Genomic DNA, 22,347 nt, shown 5'->3' with positions numbered 1-22,347 from the left:
TCTGTAAGTAAACAGCATAAAAATAGATGTTTGAAAGATTGCTGCTGCGATAGCTGCTCACTTCATCCCCTTGTTTTTACATATTTTTTTGGTGACAAAGTGCGGTCTTTGTTTTTTACTTACCTAGAATTGACCTCATTCAGGGCTGTAGCTTACCTCTGTCAGTTGCCAAGAAAGCTGTGAAGTGCATTACCACCCAAACCATTGTATCTGATGTCAGTTTTCATTCATCTCTTAACAAGTGGGTTCAAATCCTACCCTGAGATCTGACTTGACCACATTTTACAGCCTGCTGATACTGAAAATTGTCGAGTTCCTCCCTTACCCATAATGCTGTAGTCCCCATCCATACCTCTGATCTCGTTTGCCGCCTTCACATATGGACATGGTTGCTGTTAGCTCTTGAGTTTTAGTGATGTTTTTGTGACTAAAGTAGTATATTATCTCCCCTTTCTTTTTACATTCTTTAATATATTTCCTTCCTTATCCTTTAGCAGTCCCATTGTTGGTATTCTTTTCTTTTTTCTCTTAATCTATACCCTTGTGGTAGCTTTTTCAGTTACCATTGTTGGCAGTTTTTGACTTTTTCTTTCCTTTGCATAAATAAAAAAAATGTTCCTTTCTCTTGTTAGTGTTGCCTTTTTTCACTGGAATGGCTGAAAAGCCTTCAGAATTTGAAAAATGTAAGGCCTGTGGCCACAAAATACCTCTTTCAAATGGACATGATTCTTGTGTGTACTGTTTAGGCCCGGCTCATTTAAGAGTCTTGCAACATTTGTAAGAACTTTGATCTACGGGCCTTAGTAGACGATAAAAATAAACTTATTTTAAAAGGTTTACTTCTGACAACCTTTTCTGAGACTGTATCTGGAGCTCAGACGACAAGAAAACTGAGAAAAGGGAATTAAGAAAATGTCCCTCAGATCCTTCCGGATCCTCTACTCCGAGCTCAGATCTTACTGTTGAACCACGTCTAAAGGTATCTAAATGATTGGATCCAATTTCGTCAGATCCAAAGGCTAAACCCTCAGATCCGACCTCTTCTGATATCCGATCAACATCGTCAAATCCAACACACTAGGAGCCAAAGAAACTTCTTCAGACCTGATATGCGTCTTCTGTAGATCCTGTTCCTTCCCATCTTCCATTGCCTTTCCTAGAGAGACACTGCCATTCCAGGACCCCTTCAGTTGCTAATTGGCACAAATTCAGATGGGAGTTCTCCTGGTTCCTGCCCCATCTGGTCCAGAGACCTTTACCAGTACTACTCCACCTGTTTTAGCTCCTTCTCTGATCTGACCTTTGGTTTTGGAGCTTTTGGATCCAAGACCTCCATAACTGTCCATGTGGGATCCAGAGATCTTTGTATCTTCCATTCTAAAAAAAAAAAAAAAAAAAGTATCCCCGAAGTCTCAAAACAACCCTCTAAAGTGTAGTGGGGTCTAAAAACAAAACAGTGTAAGAAACTTCTCTGTGTGGAAGATTTTCAGTCCATATATTTCTAGTTAATCACTGTATATTAATCAGATCAGACAATAGTAGTAGAAGTAGCGAACATAAACTTGTCAAGTCAAAAAGTAATAATAGAAAATATATAATTCTACAGCATTACTAAGTATTCAAAAGTAATCCAAGCAAGGCAGGCAGTCTGTTTCCAGTCGAAAATCCTTTTAGTACACAGACAAGCGATCCAAGTAAAACAAAAATAGAGTAATAATTTCCTCACAAGCTTTCTAAATATATATATAATTTTTATCAGGCATGGGAGTGGTTTATTGTGCTGTAAAGTGTTATTGGTACACATGTTAAATTCACATCCCTTCCCCCATCAGTGTGACATTCGAGCTGGTCCTGCCCTACCTAGTAGCGGTCATAATAATATGTAGCTCTAATGTACTTTAATGGTACATCTTATTTAACCAGATTATTAAGTCTGATTTTTTACAAGGCAGTATACTACATGGCTGGAAATATATCAACCTTAGCTCATTTTGCGATCAAAAATTATATATAAATTTTTGTTTTACTTGGATCGCTTGTCTGTGTACTTAATAAAGGATTTTCGACTGGAAACAGACTGCCTGCCTTGCTTGGATTACTTTCGAATACTTAGTAATGCTGTAGAATTATATATTTTCTATTATTACTTTTTGACTTGATGAGTTTACGTTCACTACTTCTACTACTATTGTCTGATCTGATTAATATACAGTGATTAACTAGAAATATGTGGACTGAAAATCTTCCACACAGAGAAGTTTCTTACACTATTTTGTATCTTCCATTCTGACACCTTTTCTGAATGGACTGGCTCGAATGTGTCAGAGCTTGGATGACTGTCGGAGCCATAGCGTCATTGCTAGATATGAGATGTTGGAGTGGACTCAGAAGTTGTCTGAGCCACCTCTGCCCCTTGAAGCCTTGGCATTGAGCAGCCCTACTCTGACCTCTGCCTAGGGTGGGCTGCCTTCTGGTCAGATGGAGCCAGCGATCTGGAAGCGTGTCTTCTTGGCACAGTCGGTCTCCTGCAGTTTGAGGCATTCTGCTTTTGAGGTAGTAGAGAGAGTTTTCTTTGCTAACTACTAAATCTCATGTGTCTTTGTTTCTTGAGTTTCAACATTCTACTCTACAGGGACAGCCAGCTCAAAGTGTTCAGACGAAGTCCTTAGGGGGAGAAAGTGCAAGAGGAGGCATTTAGACTGTCCTCAAGAGTATGTCATGGGAGATACCATTTTTGATGAGAGGGAAGGTTCCCCAAGATCACTACCTGATGACGTCTCCTTTGGAGACATTCTGGAGATCCTCGAGCAAAAAGGTGGCTGGTCTACCAATAACCCTTCCAAAGAGGAATTGGTATTCCTGGAAGCCTTTGAATCTGTCCTATCTACCTTCTAGTTACCTCTGCCTGCTGATGAGCTCATCGATTTGATCTCTAGGCAGGTGTGAAAGGAACCCAACTCTGTTGAGCCAATCCATAAGAGACTAGACAGGATCCTGGCACTACCTAAAGGTAGGGAATTTGGGAGTAAAGGAGTACCAGTGAATTTCATGGTCATGGCAATGGTCACAAAAAAGGAAAATGCACAACAGAGTTCCTCTGTTCACCCCTAACAGGGAGTCTAGGCTGTTGGACAGATTTGAGAAGTGTGTGTATGCTTCACTGACTTTTGCACTTAGGTTGCTGAATTGTTTGGCACATTTCACCAGACTTCAGAAGGATTTGGTTAAAGAACTCTCCAAATCCTTCTCTATCATTACCTTCTGAGGCAGAGACCTCTATTGCTTCACAGTTAACTACCCCGCAATCGTTTTCCAATTCATCCATGAGGCTCATTTCACATGCAGCTTGAAGGTACCTCAAGGGGTGGTGGGTTCAGGCATTTCCATTAGGAAACATGCTTCGATGCAGCTGTGTGATTTTGTGGAACCCTTCAGGCCCTCCTTTGTCAATGTTCCCTTTGACAGAAGTTCTTTGTTTGGCCCCAAAGTTAGAGACAGCATCCAGGAGTGTGCAGGATGGTAAGAACCTGTCTGCAGTGGGCATATGTTTTTTGACTCCTCAAAGAACCTTCTATAGGAATCAGGTGGTTGAAAAATGTGGTTCAAAAATTCCAGGGTCCTTTCCATGATACATGTGGAGATAGCGTTCCCCCTTCTGCCCCTGGGAAACTAACAGAAGACACCATCCATGCAGCAGAGGAGGACTGGGAATCAAGGATCCTAGGGACACTTTCTCTGACAGATCCTACCAGCGTTTCTGAAAGGAGGCCCAGTTGTCCACCTCTGGAGGCAGTCAGGGGTCACCTATCCCTGCACTAGAGAGCCTTGCAAAAGATACAGAGTGCAGAGGATTGTTTCCAGAGGTTATAATACCCTTTTCCCTCCCTCCCTCCCTTTAATGATAAACAAAATTCATGACATTCCACCCAGTCAGAGGAAAGAAGCAGCAGAAGAAATAAAAAGCTGCTAGAAAAGAGAGTCATCCAAGAGGTCCCCAGACCAGAAAGCTTCTGGAACCTCCTCAAGATTCTTTTTATTGCCAAAGAAAATGGGACTGGAGACCAGTTTTGGATCTCAGCATTCTGAACAAATCAGTACAATACACAAAGCTCCAAATGGTCACTGTTTAGTCCGCTGTTGACTTTCCTGCACCAAGCTGACTGGATGTGCTCAATCGATCTTCAGGATGCGTACTATCAGTTAAAAATGAACAGACGATCCAGGAGATACCTACGCTTCTGGCTGGGAGCTAGTAGTACCAGTTCAGAGTTCTGCCTTTTGGCCTCACCACAGCCCTCAGGGTGTTCACCAAATGCATGGCAGTAGCAGCAGCACACCTAAGATTGCAAAGATTCCCGGTGTTTCCGTACCTAAACAACTGCCTCATAACCACTCCGACCAGGCATCTGCTAATAAAAGCACAGGACTATGTACTCCACCTGTGTTCCCACCTCGGAATTACCGTCAGTCGCAACAAATCTCAGCTAGAGCCATCTCATGTATTAGAGTTCTTGGGGGCCTTATTCAGTACAGTTTCAGTGATGGCTTCCCTTCCCTTACCAAGGGTTCAGACTATTTGATTTCAAGTCAAAAAGATAATCCAAAATCCTTTATCTGCTCGATTGATTCTCCGAGCCTTCGGGTCAGTGTCTGCTTTGATAGTTCTAGTTCCGTTAGCAAGGTACCATATGAGAATCCTTCAATGTACCCTGGCAGCTCAGTGGTCAATACTGCACCACTCTTTATACATTAATCAGTGTAACACAGGCTTGCAAAAAATTACCTCTTATGGTGGATTCACTCAGATCAGATTTTACAAGGCTGCCCTTCATCCTTCTCCAGCCCAAGGTTGTAGTGACCACAGATGCTTTCCAGATTGTGTGTGTGTGTGTGTGTGTGTGTGTGTGTGTGTGTGTGTGTGTGTGTGTGTGTGTGTGTGTTGGGGGGGTGGGGTATTTCTTGGACAAGACAGTACAAGGCACCTGGTTCCCTGAAGAGGCCAACATGCATATCAGTGTCTAGGAAATGAGAGTTGCCCTCCTGGCATTATAAGCCTTTCAAGACTCCCTTCCTTCCAGGACTTTTGCAGTTCAGATGGACAATGTCAGTGGTCTGGTACATCAACAAACAATGAGTAACCAGATCTTATCCCTTGTGTCAAGAAGCTGTAAGAGTGTGGCAGTGCATGATCTCATCCAGTCAATTTCCGCTAGCAATGTGCATTCCGGGGAAATCCATCATAATAGCAGACAAGTTGAGCAGGTCCATTCTCACATAAAAGTTGCAGATATAGCGCCAATGGGGCCAACCTTGCTGTGATTTCTTTGCATCGCCAGTCAACAACAAGTGCAGCAGGATGTTCTTTATGTTTCACTGTTGCAGTCATCACATTTGGGTTATCTCTGCCAGGGTAGCCCTTGGCCAGCCCGAATACCAGAGACTTAGTATTTCTGCGTCAGTTGCTGTCACTTCAGGACTGATGTCAGGTTGTCAGTAGTATAAAGTAAGGCAGCCGACACCATTACATCAGTCTTTCTTGCTGTGGAGCCCAAAGCAGAAGCAGTTTGCACGAATGCCGGTCGGCCACTACCTGAGTTTTGTCTTCTGAATTGAAGCTGAAGTCTTCTGAAGCTAAGCACCATGTTGGGGATCCTTTTTTCTTGCACTAACGGATATCAGAAAAAGTTAACAATTGTCTCGCCTATGGAAAGCAAATACCACAGAGAGACTTTCATTCTTGCTGCATCACTTGCTTAGGCCCAGACCACAATGTTCCCCACTGTCGCTTCTGTGCTTTGTTCAGCACCAGAACTATCCATTGTTGGGCCCTTATTGTAGCTAGATATTTTCACTTACAGTCCTCGAACTCCAGTATGGCTCCGGTAAGCCATCCAACAGCAGATGATCTGAAAAACCGTAAAGATAGGCAGAGACAGACTGCGCAGGTCCAAAACTACCAACAATGCTCCCGTTAAGCTAGTCGTCATTTCTCTGGTCCTCAGTGAGGTGCTTTCGCAGCCACTGATGCCCGCTTCTGTGGATTCGCAGGCCACTACAGAGAGCCTTTCAGAGTCCAGTATGTCACAGAACTCTTCTTCAACTAAGTATCCTGTGGTCGTCTCTACCTTGGATGGGTCCGGAGCTGCTGAGTAGGCACCGGCTTCTGAGGAAGTCCTTTGCACTACCGATTCTCGACACAAACCAACATCTTTTTTCGCGACTACCATTCTTTCGAAAATGACCGTGTTTCTTATGCCCAGGGTACTAACCACACCCAAGAAACCAATAACCCATCTCGGGCACCGGATTCCTTGCCTCAGTCTCAAATGCTTAAAATGGCGGAAGACCTTATCATGCTGATCAGGGGAAGTCAAACTACCCCCCTCCGAAAGGAAAAAAGATCTGTCCCCTGTAGCTTTTTTCTGAACAAGAGTCAGATGACTCTGATGCATCTGAATATGAAGACATGCAGCCCCTCTCTACTTATGTAGATTCTGATGCAGAGATTCTATTCATTCAGCCTTTCCCCCAGAGGATTTTTCCTTTGGGGAAAACCTTCGTACCTTAAGGGAGCATTTCCAGTGGGAGAATCAGGACTACCCTCAGTCTAAAAAGAAACTCGGGGAATTCTTAGCTCTTCCATAGCACAGACCCTTGCCCCCCCCCCCCCACCAGTCCTAGATGTTGTGGAGGATGTTTTCCTGGAATCCAGTTTGACTCCTGACACCCTCCCTCCTACACCCAGAAAACCAGACAGGTACTACAGAGTCCCTGACTCACACAAATTTCTTTTTAAAAATCCTACTGGTGACCCTGAGGTAATTTCTCAAGGACCTAAAGGAATTAAAGCAACCTCTGATAAGAATACCACCCCCTCAGATAGGGATTCCCGAGCACTAGATGGGGTAAAAAGTATACACCTCAGCTACTCTTGCTATCAGAGCACTAAATTGTCAGTTCCATATGCTATAATTTCAGCAACATACCCTGGAACTCCTCAAACAAAAAATGTCTTCCTTTCCTGCTTGTGCAGAATCTAAAGAGTTACAAGAGTTAATGCATTCTGTAAGTCAAGTAACTAAACACACCTTGCACTGTGGTTTTGATGCCCTAGAAGCTTCTTGCAGGGCAGCAGTTACCAGATCTGTCGTTAGAAGGCATGCATGGCTTAAGGAACAGCCCTTGCCAGACCATGTCAAATCTAAATTGTTGGATGCCCCCTTGCACAAAGACAGCTTATCTGGCACTAAGGCAGAAGGGGTCTTAAAATGATGGAAGAAAAATCAAAATCTTTGCAGACAGTTAAGGACTTTTTACAAGTCCAGCCACCAAGATTCAGCAGGCATTGCCCCACCAAGCACTGGTCCTTTCCTGCTCCCACCAGGCCAGTTCATCCCAGACCCTGGGGAACCAAACACCCCCCAACAGCAGCCACAGGGAATGCAGAGATCTAAGCAGTGGTCTACCTCCAGTTCAAAACCAAGGAGATCTAAGCCACCCCCTTATGGCAAGAACTCACAATCACTCACCTCCCCCATCCCCTCCTTTTGACCACCATCACTTGCCCCTAGGAGGAAAACTCTCCTTTCACGCAAACACCTGGGCCACCATTACCAACGACCGCTGGGCTCTCAACATAGTGTCCCAGGGATACAAATTTTCTTTCCACACCCTTCCAACTCCAAAAGGGTTCCCAGACTTTCCTCCAAACCAGTGGGCTGAGGTGCAAAAGCAAGTCCTTTCCCTGCTCTCTATGAGGGCAGTAGAGCACATTCCTTCAAACAGAAAGGCCAAGGTTTCTACTCCAGACTTTTTTCTGGTACCCAGCAAAGAGGGCACCCTGGTGCCCCATCCTCGATCTATCCATTCTAAACACCTTCCTGGTGATCCCAAAATTCAAAATGCTCACCCTCCAGCAACTTCTACCCATGCTCTCCAAAGATGCTTGGCTAGCCACCCTAGGCCTACATCCGCATTCCTATCAGGGAATCATGCAGGAAATATCTCCTTTTTAGGGCAGGATCTCAGCACTTTCAGTTCTCTGCGCTTCCCTTTGGCTTATCTACTGCTCCCAGAGTTTTCACAAAATGTCTGGCTCTGGCCATTGCCTTTTGCAAACAAAGGAATATCTAGATTTACCCTTGCTTAAATGACTGCCTAATTCAGGCAGACAGCCAGGAAAAGCTGCTCAACCACCTGGCCTTTGTAAAGTCCCTACTAACCTCCCTAGGGTACACATTCAATGAAAAGAAATCCAAACACGTACCCACCCAAAGAATTATATTCCTGGGAGCAAGCCTGGACACAGCATCCCAGATTGCATTCCTTACACCAGAAAAGCAAACTTTCCTGACAGCCTACTTCTCTCAACTAGTCACCAGACCCAAGCTATCTGCAAGGAAAATCCTGCCAGCTCTGGGGTTCATGGCATCTTGCATTTTACTCATTCCATATGCCAGACTGCATATGAGGAAACTTCAGTGGTACCTAAAAAGCCTTTGGTGTCAACACTCTCAAGACCTGGAAACTCTTATACCTGTAATACCTTGCCTCAGAAAAGATTTTCTTTGGTGGACAACAGCATGCTCCTACAGCAAGGGACTACTTTTCTCACCACCACCCCCGCCACCCAGACCCTCACCACAGATACATCAGACTATGCCTGGGGTGCACACCTGGATGGCAGGTGCATACAGGGCCAATGGAGCCCACAGCAAATCCATCTGCACATCAACCAAAAAAAGATGATAGCTGTCCAAGCACGCCTTGATATCTTTCAAGCCCCTTCTCTCCCCAGGGGCTCTCCTGATCAGAACAGACAACACCACTGTGATGCGGTATATCAGTAAGCAGGGAGGGACTCGCTCCTACCCTCTTTGCAGACTGGCCACAACCCTTTGGCACACAGCCTCTGCCATGCAACTCCACCTGTCAGCACAATTCCTACTAGGTTCTCTCAACTCTCTCGAGCTCTTTGCCTCCCACACCAACCATTAGCTCAGCAAGTTGTGCACCAGGGAGCATCACTGCATGGCTTGGAAAGTGGATGCCCTGTCCTTCTCCTGGGTCAGTCTATTGGTCTGCGCCTTTCCTCCACTAACTCTCATCCCCAGGGCACTGCTCAAAATAAAGGAGGAAAAACCAAGGACAATTCTTATAGCTCCAGAATGGCCTCGCCAACACTGGTACCCCTTGCTGTGTAGCCTGTCCCCACTGCCACCATGGCATCTTTCTCAGATTCCAAGCCTCCTGACTCAGAAGGCAGAGGAATTCATGGATCCCCAATTACAGACACTCATTTTGGCAGCTTGGCTTATTCCCTAACCCCCGATCAATCTGCCAACATCAGTAAACAGGTTCAAGATGTTATACTTGAGGCCAGATGCCCTAGCACTAGAAAGTCTTAATGCTAATAAATGGAAAAGGTTCTGCACTTGGATTCACTCTAAAGGAGCCAATACGGCACAGCCCTCCCTCCCTCTCATCCTGGATTACTTAGCTGACCTGCTACACAGTGGCCTCTCTTTTTTCCTCTATTAACATTCATGCCTCTGCTTATTTTCCCACTGAGCAGCCCCTTTTCTCACACCCTAGTTCCTAACAGGGGCTAGTAACTTGAGGTCACCCAGAAGAGCACCAACCCCAGTTTGGGACCTTAACTTTGTGTTGGAAAAGCTCACCCCGCCCCCCTTCAAACCAGCGTCTTCAGCAGAGCTAAAATTTCTCACCTGGAAGACAGCTTTCCTTCTGGCCTTCACTTCAGCCAGAAGGGTCTCCAAACTGCAAGAACTCATGGCTGTGGAACCCTTCATCATCTTCCATGCTGACAGGGTATCCCTCAGGACTAACCCATCCTTCATGCCCAAGGTGGTGTCCAGTGTGGCTCTCAACCAATCCATTCATTTGCCCACCTTTTTCCTAATCCACATAACAAGGGGAAAAGTATCCTGCAGTCTCTAGATGTGCACAGACAGCTCAGATTCTATCTAGACAGGACTAAATCCTTCAGAAAGTCTGATCAATTGCTGGTTAGCTTTGCTGCAGGGCCAGAGGGCAAAGCCATCTCCAAACAAACCATTTTGAAATGGATAGCACACTGCATCCATTTCTGCTCCAAACAACACGGAAAGCCTCCCCCCAAGGGAGGGTCAGGCCTCAGTCCACCAGAGCAGCCTCCACCTCTGCAGCTTTCAGAGGAGTCCCCACCCGGGACATCCTGGATGCTGCTACCTGGACATCTGTTCACACCTTTACCAAACATTACCACCTGCCAATCTTCTCCAAATACAGGGCAGGGCTTTCCTCTGTAGTCTTGCAGGGCATCCTAGCCAGCCCCTAGTTTCCTTGACTGCCTCAGCTTTGGGAATCAACCCAAATGTAATGACTGCAACAGTGAAACACGAAAAACATAGTACAGTTGTATACACTTACCATAAATGTAGATGTTCGAGTGTATTCACTGTTGCAGTCCTGGAGTCCCTCCCTCCATCCCCCTCTTCTCTCTTCTCTTTCCTTACAAGGGACATATTGGTATTTACTGTCTACTGGTGGGGTTCTTCCACCAGAACCTGGCTCCCACTTGGGGTCTCCTGACGGGTTAGGGCAAGAAAAACTAATGTAATGGTGTTGGCTGCCTTACTTTATACTACTGATAAACCTGTCAGTCCTGAAGCGACAGCAGCCGACACAGAAATACTAAGCCTCTGGTATTCGGGCCGGCCGAGGGCTACCCTGGCAGGGATAACCCTAATGTGATGACTGCAACAGTGAATACATTCGAACATCTACATTTATGTTAAGTGTACACAACTGTGCTTTCTTTGCCCTGATTCCCCCCACTGGGGGAGCAACTGAGAGATGCTCTGTTCCACGTTTGACCCCCCCCCCCGGTCTCCTCTACGCTTACCCTCCAATTTCTCTAATCCACAAGTATCTCCAGAATGCATCTTGATTGAAGAGCACAATCATCCTCATTGCACCTTATTGGCCTCATCAGATTTGGTTCCCCTTTCTTTGGCCTCATCTAATTCACCCAACATGGACTCTGGATCCAATTTCAGACCTTCTGTCAAGACATGCTTTACCTAAACATTTCAGGCATAAAGTTGACCACTTGGTTTCTCCACTTCCATTGATAACTAGACAACCCTGGCACTCCTCCCCAGTACATTACATTCTTTTGTCTTCTCATAAAGCTTCCACTAGGAAAATTTACAGAAGTAATAGAAGTAAATGGAAAAGATTTGTTTTTCGGACACAGCAAAGAGACAGTGATCCCTTTTCAACATCAGTACCAAAAGATTTTGGCTGCAACTTTTGATAACGTTTGATAAGGGGGCTAGCTCCTTGACTATTAGCCGCCATTTCCAATTTTCGCATAGGAGTAAGCAATTCCACCTTAGCTTCTTCAAAACTTTGCAAAGCCTTTATAAGGGGAACCTTTCTTCTTAGACTCCCTTTTAAAGATCCAACTCCACCATGGGATTTGATTTTAGTTTTACAAGCTTTAACTTGATTTCTGTTTGAACCGTCAGTTAAGTGTGAACTAAACTTTTTGGCCTGGAAAACTATCTTTTAGTAGCCATAACCTCTGCTTGAAGAGTCTGTGAACTTCGGGCCCTATCTTACAACCCCCCCCCTATTTAATTTTCCATAAAGATAGGGTATCATTACAAACCACCCCATCCTTCCTAATATGGAGTTAGGATCAGTCTTCCAGTTTTCTTTCCAAATTTTATGAACAAAGAAGAATGCATGTTAGATTTGTTGGATGTTCACAGACAGTTCTGCTTCTATTTGCAGAGAACAGAAAATTTAAGAAAATCAGATTGTTTATTTGTCTGCTTTATAGAATCAAAGTGGGTAAACTGGTTACCAAAGTAACTTTTGCCTAATGGTTAACTGATGGCATTTCATTTGTCTTTTTCAAAACCTTTAAGAGCCCATTTAACCAAGTCAGTGGCAACTGCATCAGTATTTTTATCCATATCTTCCATGGATGATATCTGTGCATATGCAACCTGAGCTAGTCTTGTACCATCAGTCATTACACATTGGATCTGGTCTCAATGGGAAGAGCAGCCTTCGGCTCAACAGTGCTCAGGAATATCCTTCCTTAGAGCCTCCCAGGATTCAGGTAGTAGGGGACTTTGTCCCACTTGTTGAGGAATGAATGAAAATTGACCACATCAGCTAAGGAAGTTATGTACTCACCATAACGTTCCATCTATGTTGTCCATTTTCATTGTTCTTCATCATCTCTCTCCTCAACCCGCTACCACGTCTGGAAGAACAAGATGATACTAAGAGAACCAATGTTCTTGCCTTTGAGCTCCAGGTATTGGTTTCTCATATTGTGGTGGTTTCTAAGTTTCTAATAAGCAAAAGAGCAGCAAACAAGATTTGAGGTGTCGTAGGGGACTAGAGCATTATGGGTAAGAGAGGAGCTTGAGAGTTTTCAGTATATGCGAGCTGTAAAAAGCGGCCAAGTCTGATCCGAAAGTCAGATCTGAACCCACTTGTTGAGGAAGAATGAAAATGGACAACACAGATGGAATGTTATGGTGAGTACATAACTTTTTATTTTTTCATCTTTGCTGAAACTGCCATTGGTTTGGGCTTGTAAAAGGTGCCGTTAAGCTCTGGAAACTGGCCAGCTGTTGTATCTTATGCAGGATATAATCCACATAGCTAAGGGTTCTGCAGCAGTGATCATTTGAGCAGCTACTGTTTTATGTTAAGTTTACTCGCACACCTGCATTTCCCAAGCCACATTCCTAGCTAACGTGTAAGTTAACCCTCTGTAATTGATATTGTAAATGCATGGAAAGACCAGCTGCTATCTGTACGTAGATTTAAAACTTTGTTAACCCTGCAGCAGAATCGGTGACCTTTCTAATTGCTTTGTTTTCTTAAGGTCATAAAAATCTTTAAGGTCATAAAAATCTGAGGTGTATGTGCTACTCTAAGCCTCTTGAAGTAAAAGAGAATGTGATAGATATAATCAGAAAATAATGTAGGGATTCACCAAGAATGGTATTTATGTATACTGAAATGACTTCAGCCAATGATCATTACAAGCGCTATTTAAATTGTTTTCTTGTGTGAGACTTTTGACATTGGATTAAAAGGAGGAAGTAGATACCATGTTGTGATAAGACAAGAACTTCATATGAGTGGAGTTGTTCTTTAAAAACTAGCAAATTAATTAGAAGAATTAAAAATAATGGCTTTGATTAGTTAAATTAAAAAAGTGTGACTTTTTTGAAGAACACAGACACTATTAGAAAAGCAAACAAATTGTCATTGAATAGAAGTAAAACATTTTATGGTGACATTACACAATGTCAAGGTGTGGGTAAAATAGGATTTGTTTCATTTTATTGATTAACCAGGTAAATCCTCCACTTTTCAGAGACAGCTTGAATGCAGTGTATTTTTAAGGGACTTGCTTGTAGTCTCCCAGTTTACAAACCAAAATGGTGGAATCAAGCCTATGACTACAGGATGAAGCTCATTAGCAGTTTGTAGCCTTAACCTTCTAAGCTGAATTTCCATAGTGAATTTCCCTCATCCTGCCTTGGTTTATCATCTTTCAAATATCATATGATTGCTACTTAATCTGTTTTCCTCTCATGCAAGTCCCACCTTGGTAAGTTTATACATTACCATGCATGTGGCCGACCTTTCTTTTTCACTTACAGGCTTTAATTGTTTCTTTTCCTTCACAGATTAGTAACTTCCCGTATGAGCTTAACTTTTCTAATGAATGGTGAAAATATATGTTAATGAATTACTGTGCAACACTGACTTTATTTCTGTCAGTGTGTTGTGTGTAATGAATATATTTTCTTTTTTCAGACTGTTATCACAACTGAGGCATTCATTCTGGCTGTCCTCTGTGTATTCCCACTATCTGTCAGGAACCGATGAACCAGAGGTGACAACTTGCCACTCCAAAACTTCCCTCACAGTTGATTATATTTTTTACTCTTCTGCTAGGAATATTTATGTGCAACCAGGTAAAGGAAATACTTTTACATTTTGCAAATGAATAGAGAGTGGAATGATGATGAAACAGCGTGTTGAACATTCTACCTTCCTAGTTATGACTTGTTTGGATATTGTGGAATGGGTACAGTGATGCAAGTTATTTACACAAGAAATCAGTTTTAGTTCAGGTTAAGTTGTTGTTGTTGTCTTTCGGCTTTTCCCGGTTAGGGGTCACCACAGCGGAACTCCGGTCCGCTAATGATTAGCAGTAGATTTTCACGAACACCGAGTTGCCAGCTCGACGTTCAACCTTCAACAAAGGCATGCCCATTTACGCATGTCTTTTGAACGCCCACCCAACTGCGGGGAGGACATGCAGACTCCACACAGAAGGCACTCCCCACACTCCAACCAATAATCGAACGGGAGAACCTCTTGCTGTGAGGCAACCATGCTACCGCTGCACCACCGTTAAGGTTAAGTGAATCTAAATAAAATCATGGGTTGTGAATTAGTGTCGTCTTCACTGTTAATGACAGTTCTGAATTGTGAAGCAGTGTCTTTTTTTGGTGTTCTGGTTGTGGAGAACGATTTTCAAAAACTTGTGACTGTTCCTCCCTACTTTCCGCCAATTTTGCTTGTGTTGCCTAACACCCTGTTAAAAGTGAACAAAGATAAACTGCAGCATTTACAAATTTCTGACTAAAACAGTTAAATATTGTTTCACTTCTCTGCTCCAAATTGTGCATCGACCATTCTCTAGTTTCACCTTTTCTGATACAATCATGGAACACAATATTCTTAAGTACTTTTCACAACATTGAATGTACTATACTTTGTTAAAAAAGTATCAATTTGTCAGCGAGATCTGCCTTAAAATATTTTTGTTTATTTCTGATGTATAGCTACAACCTAATTATTTTAATAACTTTTGTGTGTGTAAGTATATGAAAAGGGTTCAAGGACCAGCCCACCTACTGTTAACAGCTCAAATCAGTAGGTAATTAAATCTACATACTCTGTAAGAGAGTAGTAAACAAAATGAAAATGCGGTGTATAGACAGATGGAAATATTCTGTGCAGTGGGTTTACAGTCATTCAGACTTTCCCAAGAAATATGTATGTGTAGGCACTCCTCCTTTGGCCAGTGCAATTTTCCTTACACTTGTGCACACTCTTTTAATCACTGATTTCTCTGTAATTGTTTTTAGTGTTTGTCTCTAGCAGTCAGCATAGAAAAGTGCCTGTACTAGATAAGTAAAGCAACTAAACTTTAGAGAGTGTGTACTTTCTCAAGGTTTCCAACTATGACTCAGCCGTATCAGAACAGATCAAATCAAGATCCTCATGAACAAATAAGCCACCCTAGTGAATATCCAACATAAATAGGTTATAAAATAAAAGAAAGAAACTGCTGTCAAAAAACAAGAGGGAAAGAGCAAAGGAAGAACTCCCTTCAATGCATAAACAAGCAGATTAGACATCGTGTAAAGTCCTGTAAAGCTAATTATGAAACTAAGTTAGCATCCATATTCCTAGCTAAGGAAAATCGCAAAGCATTCTTTAGCCATGTCTGAAATCTAAAAGGGAGGGCCCAGCTTTCTGCCGAACTAGCTGTGGATGGTAACACTTATACTGAACTTGAGGATATAGCAAACCTGCTAGCACACAGTTTTGGCAAAAACTTCACCCCCCTGTTCCCATCAATCATACTTCATAACATACCTGTCACTAGTCCTCTATCTAGTATCGCCAGAGCGCAGGTCATAGCCATACTATCCAAGGTGAAAAACAGCCTCTATAGGACTGGACAACATCCCAGGCTGCTTATTAAATGGTCTAAAACAGGAGTTAGTGGAACCAATGAGTACATTCTTCAGTCTCAGTCTAAGCACTGGCTTTGTCCCAGCTGAGTGGAAAACAGCAACCATAAACCCCTTGCACAAATGGGGTATCGCAACCAACCCTGGGAACTTTAGACCTATAAGCCTAACCAGCCTTATCTGAAAGGCCATGGAGAGAATCATCATGGACCTTATAAACAAGGATATAGGTGACCCTCACAGCCCGACCCAGTTTGGCTTCGTTAGGGGCAGATCTTGCCTGCAAAACCTGATGGACTTCTTTGAGAATGTCACCAAGGCCCCAGATGAAGGGAAAACAGTTCACACTGCCTATCTCAACCTAGCCAAGGCCTTTGACACAATTCCTCACTCAGTCATCATTGAGAAACTCACCCAGCTGGCAATTAACCCTTACAACACTAGATGGGTTGCCAGCTAGCTCACAAAGAAAACACACACAGTCAGAATTAGGGATGCCAACTCTACTAGCAGACTTGTTACCAGTGGTGTTCCACAGCGATCTGTGCTAAGCCACCTACTGTTTGGTTATCTGTTTTTTCAGAAGTCCAAGCGAAAATAGATGGCCTATGGCTTACGAAGTTTGCTGATGACTGAAAACTGAGTGCAATCATTGAATCCTCCAAAGATGTCAACATACTGCAAAATGGGCTTACACAGACTAATGATTGGTGTCAAAGACAGAGACTTAAACTAAATGCAAAATAATGCATTATCATCCCCTTTGGAAAATGAGAAATCCCTGCTAATTACAACATTAATAATACCCTCCTAAGTTCAGACCCAGTGGTGAGAGATTTAAGAACACAAGTTGATAGCAGCCTTAATTTTGATCATCAGGTGTCCACAGTAGTAAGGAAGGCCTTCTATGTTGCACACTTCATAAGCAAGGGTATAGCACCAAAGCTAATGAGGTTATAACTCCCCTGTACTCTGCTCTCATCAGACCAATAATAGAGTACAGTGCTCCCTTCTGTATGTATCTCACCAGGTATCTGCAGAAACTGGAGACCTCAGAGGTTTCTCACCAAGAAAATTCAGGACCTACACCACATGACCTACATGGACAGATTGAAAGCCCTATCACGTTACTCAGTATCATATGGACTGCTTTAGAGGCAACTTGTGCCTGGCCTACAGAGCAGTCTCAGACCCTCCCTTGATGAAGCTACTGCACATCAGCAAATCCGATGGGATAAGGTTCACTCACACTAGGATCTTAACCTAGCCTGCGATATTAACAGGACATGCTGGCGAGACAGATATGTCTCCCGGAAGTTGCCACTCCTCTGGAACAAACTCCCAGTTCATGTAAAACAAAGCTTCTCAGTGACCCTATTTAAGTCTAACCTGGACAGTTGGATGGGAAACTGTAAATTTAACCTGGGGTTTTCATCTCTGTCTCTCTTAGAGGCAGCCGGTCCTGATCTTAGATTCGCGCACAAACATACACTACATAGCTTGGTGCATAAGGGAATAAGGGTATAATATGGCTTGGTTTGCAGAGGCCTTAGAGCTAATAGCCTAGTAACCTCCTATGAACAGCTTGCTTTTTGTTTAAAGACAGTGTATGACATTGGAAGCTGATTCTGCTGCCAGTGATTTAATATAAGGTTAAGAAAGTAAAGACATTTGAAGTTTGAGGCCTTCCTTGTTACTTATTACCACCCCAAAGATGGTGTGTAGAATATCCTTCATGTACTGGTACAGAGTAGGTAAAGATCTTTTTGAGAGATAGCTAGCTCAAAGCAGACAGAATTAAATCAAAGAATTCAGTCATCAAACCTATGACTTTCCTTCAAAGTCTGTTTCATCTGCATCTGTCACTGCACCTTCTTTGTCTAATCATTTTCTAGTGCGATATTTTGATACCTTTGGAAGCCTGGATGTGCATCAGAGAGATGCCTTTCCAGCAGCCACTGTTGTCATTTTTCAGTCTTCCTCCTAGTAGTCATTATAGACAAAGTTCTGTGTTTGATGTCTAAAGCATCTAAACTGTAGAATGCTTTTCCTTCCTTAAGCTTTCCAGCTAAGAATGTTATAGACATTTGTTTTCTAGTGTTTTTTCTGACACTGCATTACTGTCTGACAAGACTGGATAGCTTTCGGTGGAAAACAGGAGGGTGGATTCAGCAGTGGAGATTTTATTCGTCCCATAGCCCTCCTGAGTGATTTGTTTGCTAGGAAGGGTGGAGGCAACCCACTGAATTCCTTCCACCCTGCCTGTTTTGGGGTCTTCTGTTGTTGCTATCAGTTCTAAACTGCCTGTTATTGAATAACTAAGCATGTGGAGGCATACCGCTATTCCTGTCACGCGGACCAGACCTTGAAGAAAATTATTGTTTCATAATCCTCAGAGCAGATAGTTATGAAAAAGGTTCCTGCTTGCATCTTATAAGATGGGACTTGCACATTTATTGCAGTAGATACATTGCAAGAGCTCGTTGACCCAGTCAGATATACTGCATTTTTATGTTTGACTTCTCTTCATGAGGAGATAAAACAGAAGATTCTGGGTGCATCCGTTCATAATATTTGGTGTGAGACTTCTGCATCATAGACAAGCTTCTTAGTAGCTGACAAGAGAAGTCTATATGTATGTGTATCACATTTCTGGAACAAACTCTCCATTCATGTAAAACAGAATTCTTCCCTAAACCTACTCAAATGCACTTTGAACTAATGAATGGGAAATAGCAAGTTCACATCTGGCAGTTTGAACTAATGAATGGGAAATAGCAAGTTCACATCTGGCTTGTCACCTGTGACGCTTATGTACAGGGGCAGTTTGTAGATGCAGTAGGGCACAGACATATGCCAAAGCCATTCTAGCCCATGGGCATTGATAATTGAGAAAACTAGACATGAATGGCTAAGCTTAAAACTGCTTTAGGCTGTTAGCATATTAACCTTCTATGATCCTGTAAACTTCCACATACACTAGGTAATTGCCCGCGTGTGTATATCTATCTATGCATATAATATATATATATATATATATATATATATATATATATATATATATATATATATATATATACTATAATATGTATACTATGTATAATATGTAATATGTATGTATAATATAGACTATAATATGTTCCAATGCCTCTCTTGCAAATCTACTAACTACCACCCAACATAGCTTGACCAAAGTCGAAAACTGGCTTGCCAACCATCTCCTGATCTTAAATCCAAACAAAACCAAGTTACTTCTCTTCTACCCAACCAATAGATCTCCGACTGAAAACTTCACTATAAAATCCAATAATGGGACCATCATCTCCCCAGACACCTATACAAAGCTATTAGGAGTAAACATTGACAGTAAACTCAGATTTGATATACATATCAACCAAGCCATTAAGTCAGTCAACAAGAAACTTGGGACCCTATATAGAATTAAAGCCTTCCTTACCCCGAATGTCAGGGCAGCCACAGCCCGTTCACACCTTCTCTACCCTACTATATGCCTCTCCTGTCCTCACTCACCTTAACAAATCTGATCTGGCCAAGTTCTCATCCTGCTATAATCACATTGCCAGGTTCGTTACAGGCCTACCCTACAGAACACACCACTGTACTAACCTGAAAAAGCTTGGATGGATAGAATTCCCACACCTTCTTCACCAGTCCCAACTCATAGAGGCCTTCAAAATCCTTAAACAATCTGAGAATACCCCAGCACTAAAAAACTTAATGACTCCCTACTCCAATCTAAGCTGCCTTCGCTCAGCAGACAGACTCCTTGTCCAAATAACTAAATCTCTCAACCTAGGTGGTGATGCGCTATTTGCCAACACCACTGGTAAAATATGGAACTCTCTCCCAAATAACATCACGCTTGCAACTTCTCTAAGTCAATTCAAAAATAGTCTAAAACTCCACTTCAAGTCACACTGGCTATGTCCTTGCTCAAACCCAGACTAGCTCTGTGCCATTAACTAAAACATAAACAACTAGCTAAGATGATAAGTACTTTGTATACTGTGATAAAGAAATATGTATCCTGTCTAACTCTATGTCATTATACTGCCTACCGTCCTTGCTAATATGTTATTAATGTTACATTTGTAGTAATCTCAGAAATAGTAATGGCAGTCTTGTACTTGTATGTAAATAGCCTATGTTTTTGTTAAGTTCTTTCAGCTCATTTACTGTACCTAATTATCAATGTAACTCTGTTGGAGCTTTTCTCCCCGGGCCTCCGCTGAAAAAGGACATGTATCCAGTCGGACCATCCCGGTTAACAAATGTAAAATAAATAAATAATATATATATATATATATATATATGTGTGTGTGTGTGTGTGTGTGTGTGTGTATGTATATATATATATATATATATATATATATATATATATATATATATAAATAAATAAATGGGTCTACTTCACTTGACCTAAATCACATTTGACCGACACCCAATTGACCTAAATTTCATTTGACTGAAAATTAATTTGACTGACTCCTATTTCACTGACATTTAAGACATGGACTTGTTGTGTACTTTCCTTCATCTTTGAGTTACTTTTGATAAAAATAATTACTGTAACTTAAAGTGCTGAGTGTTAGAATTACAATAGTCATGTAGAAAGTAGTGTTGTAGTGTTTCTAAATGTGGGCTTGTCTCATTTTTTTTGGGAAGTATCTAAAGTAATTTGGCGAATGTTTTGTGGGTTCTCAGCGGTAGTGGCAGCATGAAGAGTGCTGTAAGGCAAGTTATGCCCTTTCTCCACTGTACAGCAATCCTGGAGTTAGTATATATAATTAGGGGGGGTGGGGGACTTAGCCCCCCCCACCTAGTTTGGTTGTACATTGTTCAGGTTCTGTTAAGAGGGTAAGCAAGTAGTTTTTAATTTCTGGAAAGGGTTAGTTATTGGTGTTCTAAGTCTGCTTATCTATGGTTTAAGATTTAGTATGTTGAAATTCAGCATTGTAAGCCATCGGTGAAATGGGAGTTAGTCAAATGGATTTTCAGTCAGGTGAAATGTAGGTCAATTGGGTGTCGGTCAAATGGGTGTCAGTCAAATGCGATTTAGGTGAACAGAAGTAGACCCAGCTCTATATATATATATATATATATATATATATATATATATATATATATATATATATATATATACACACACACACACACACATATATATATATATATATATATATATATATATATATATATATATATATATGACAGTGCACTGGTGCAGTGGTTGCATTGTCGTCTCACAGCAAGTGGTTCTCCATTTCGATTTTCAGCTAGAGTGCCTTCTGTGCGGAGTCTGTGTGGGTTTTCTCCGGGTGCTCTGGTTTCCTCCCATGTCACAAAAACATGTGTTTGGAGAGTTTCTCTCCGGGCCTTCACTGAAAATTGGCTTCTTTCCAAGTCTGACTTCCTGGTAAACAAATGCTAAATATATATATATATATATATATATATATATGTGTGTGTGTGTGTGTATACACACACACACACACACACACACACACACACACACACACACACGTCTCTATATAAATACAAACCCATGCTGTTGAGAAATATGTACATGTTCGTTATTAAATCATTGTTGCAGTAATGTTAAATAATGGGACATATCCTGCTATAGATATCGTACATCTGTCCGTTCTGCCAAAGGTTAGGTGCACTTTCGTTTCATGGCGTATGCAAGGGACCACATGACGACACTGACATACTGGCATGAAAATCCTCAAAACTTGCTTGCTGACAGTCTGTGAAGCAACACTCCTCTTGAATCTTGGTCTGTCTGCCATACAGAAGGATCCAGTTACCTTCATGAAGGGCAGGTAGATACTTCTTTAGGGAACCATCTTCTTTTCTTGATTTTTTTTTTTTCTATTAAAAAAGTTGATATTTTCATGTCGTCTGAAGGAAGGGCATGCGCTTGAGGTTGACAACTCCTTTATAAACATACAAAATGTATCTTTTGTCTTTGAGGTGACCATAACATGGGAGACTGTTCATTTTGTCACGCCACTATGCCTAACATCTTATGAAACTGTTTGTCATCTTAGAAAACTGGCTTGGAAAAGAAATGTCTGTAAGCTCTTGCACATGTTAGGAATACATTCCGAACCCCCTTCCTCTGACTTTCTTTCACAACCCAGGGAAAAGTAAAAAAAAAAGCAGGAAAAAAACATTATTCTGGACTCTTGACATCTCAGCTGAGACTAATGATAAGCCTTCAGACCACCCAGCATCTGGGTCTTTTCCCTCTGTCAAGAGTTTGTAAGCTAATAAAGCACAAGTGCCTAGCATGTCTCATCCAACTGATCAGTCAGTTGTCGAAGCTGCATAAGGAGAACAGAGGCTGGTTATATCAGAAGGATCTGAGGGTATTCCTCAGATTTTCAGTGAGGACTTCCCAGGCACCCTCACAGAGGTACTTTTGGGTTCTGCTCCCTCACATATTATTCTTTAGAAACCCTAAAGAAGAGGAAAAAAAGTTGTATGTCCACTCCCGTTATCCGTG

General features: G+C 42.1%; 1 protein-coding gene across 3 annotated transcripts in view; it reads left to right on the top strand.

The window, feature by feature from the left end:
* The window catches only part of ANGEL2 (angel homolog 2), a 1,508,489-nt gene that overhangs the window by 725,074 nt on the left and 761,068 nt on the right, over positions 1 to 22,347 (top strand). For all 3 annotated transcript variants that reach the window (XM_044055504.1, XM_044055502.1, XM_044055503.1), the window contains exon 6: positions 13,861 to 14,021. In XM_044055504.1, the coding sequence (XP_043911439.1) occupies positions 13,861 to 14,021 (161 nt within the window). The remainder of the gene's footprint in view (positions 1 to 13,860; positions 14,022 to 22,347) is intronic.

The sequence above is a fragment of the Protopterus annectens genome, chromosome 1.part2 (assembly GCF_019279795.1).
Source record: "Protopterus annectens isolate FY-2018-M chromosome 1.part2, PAN1.0, whole genome shotgun sequence".
Classification (NCBI taxonomy): Eukaryota; Metazoa; Chordata; order Ceratodontiformes; family Protopteridae; genus Protopterus; species Protopterus annectens.
The sequence above is the reverse complement of the archived record's forward strand: the minus strand, read 5'-3'. Positions and strand labels throughout refer to the sequence as shown.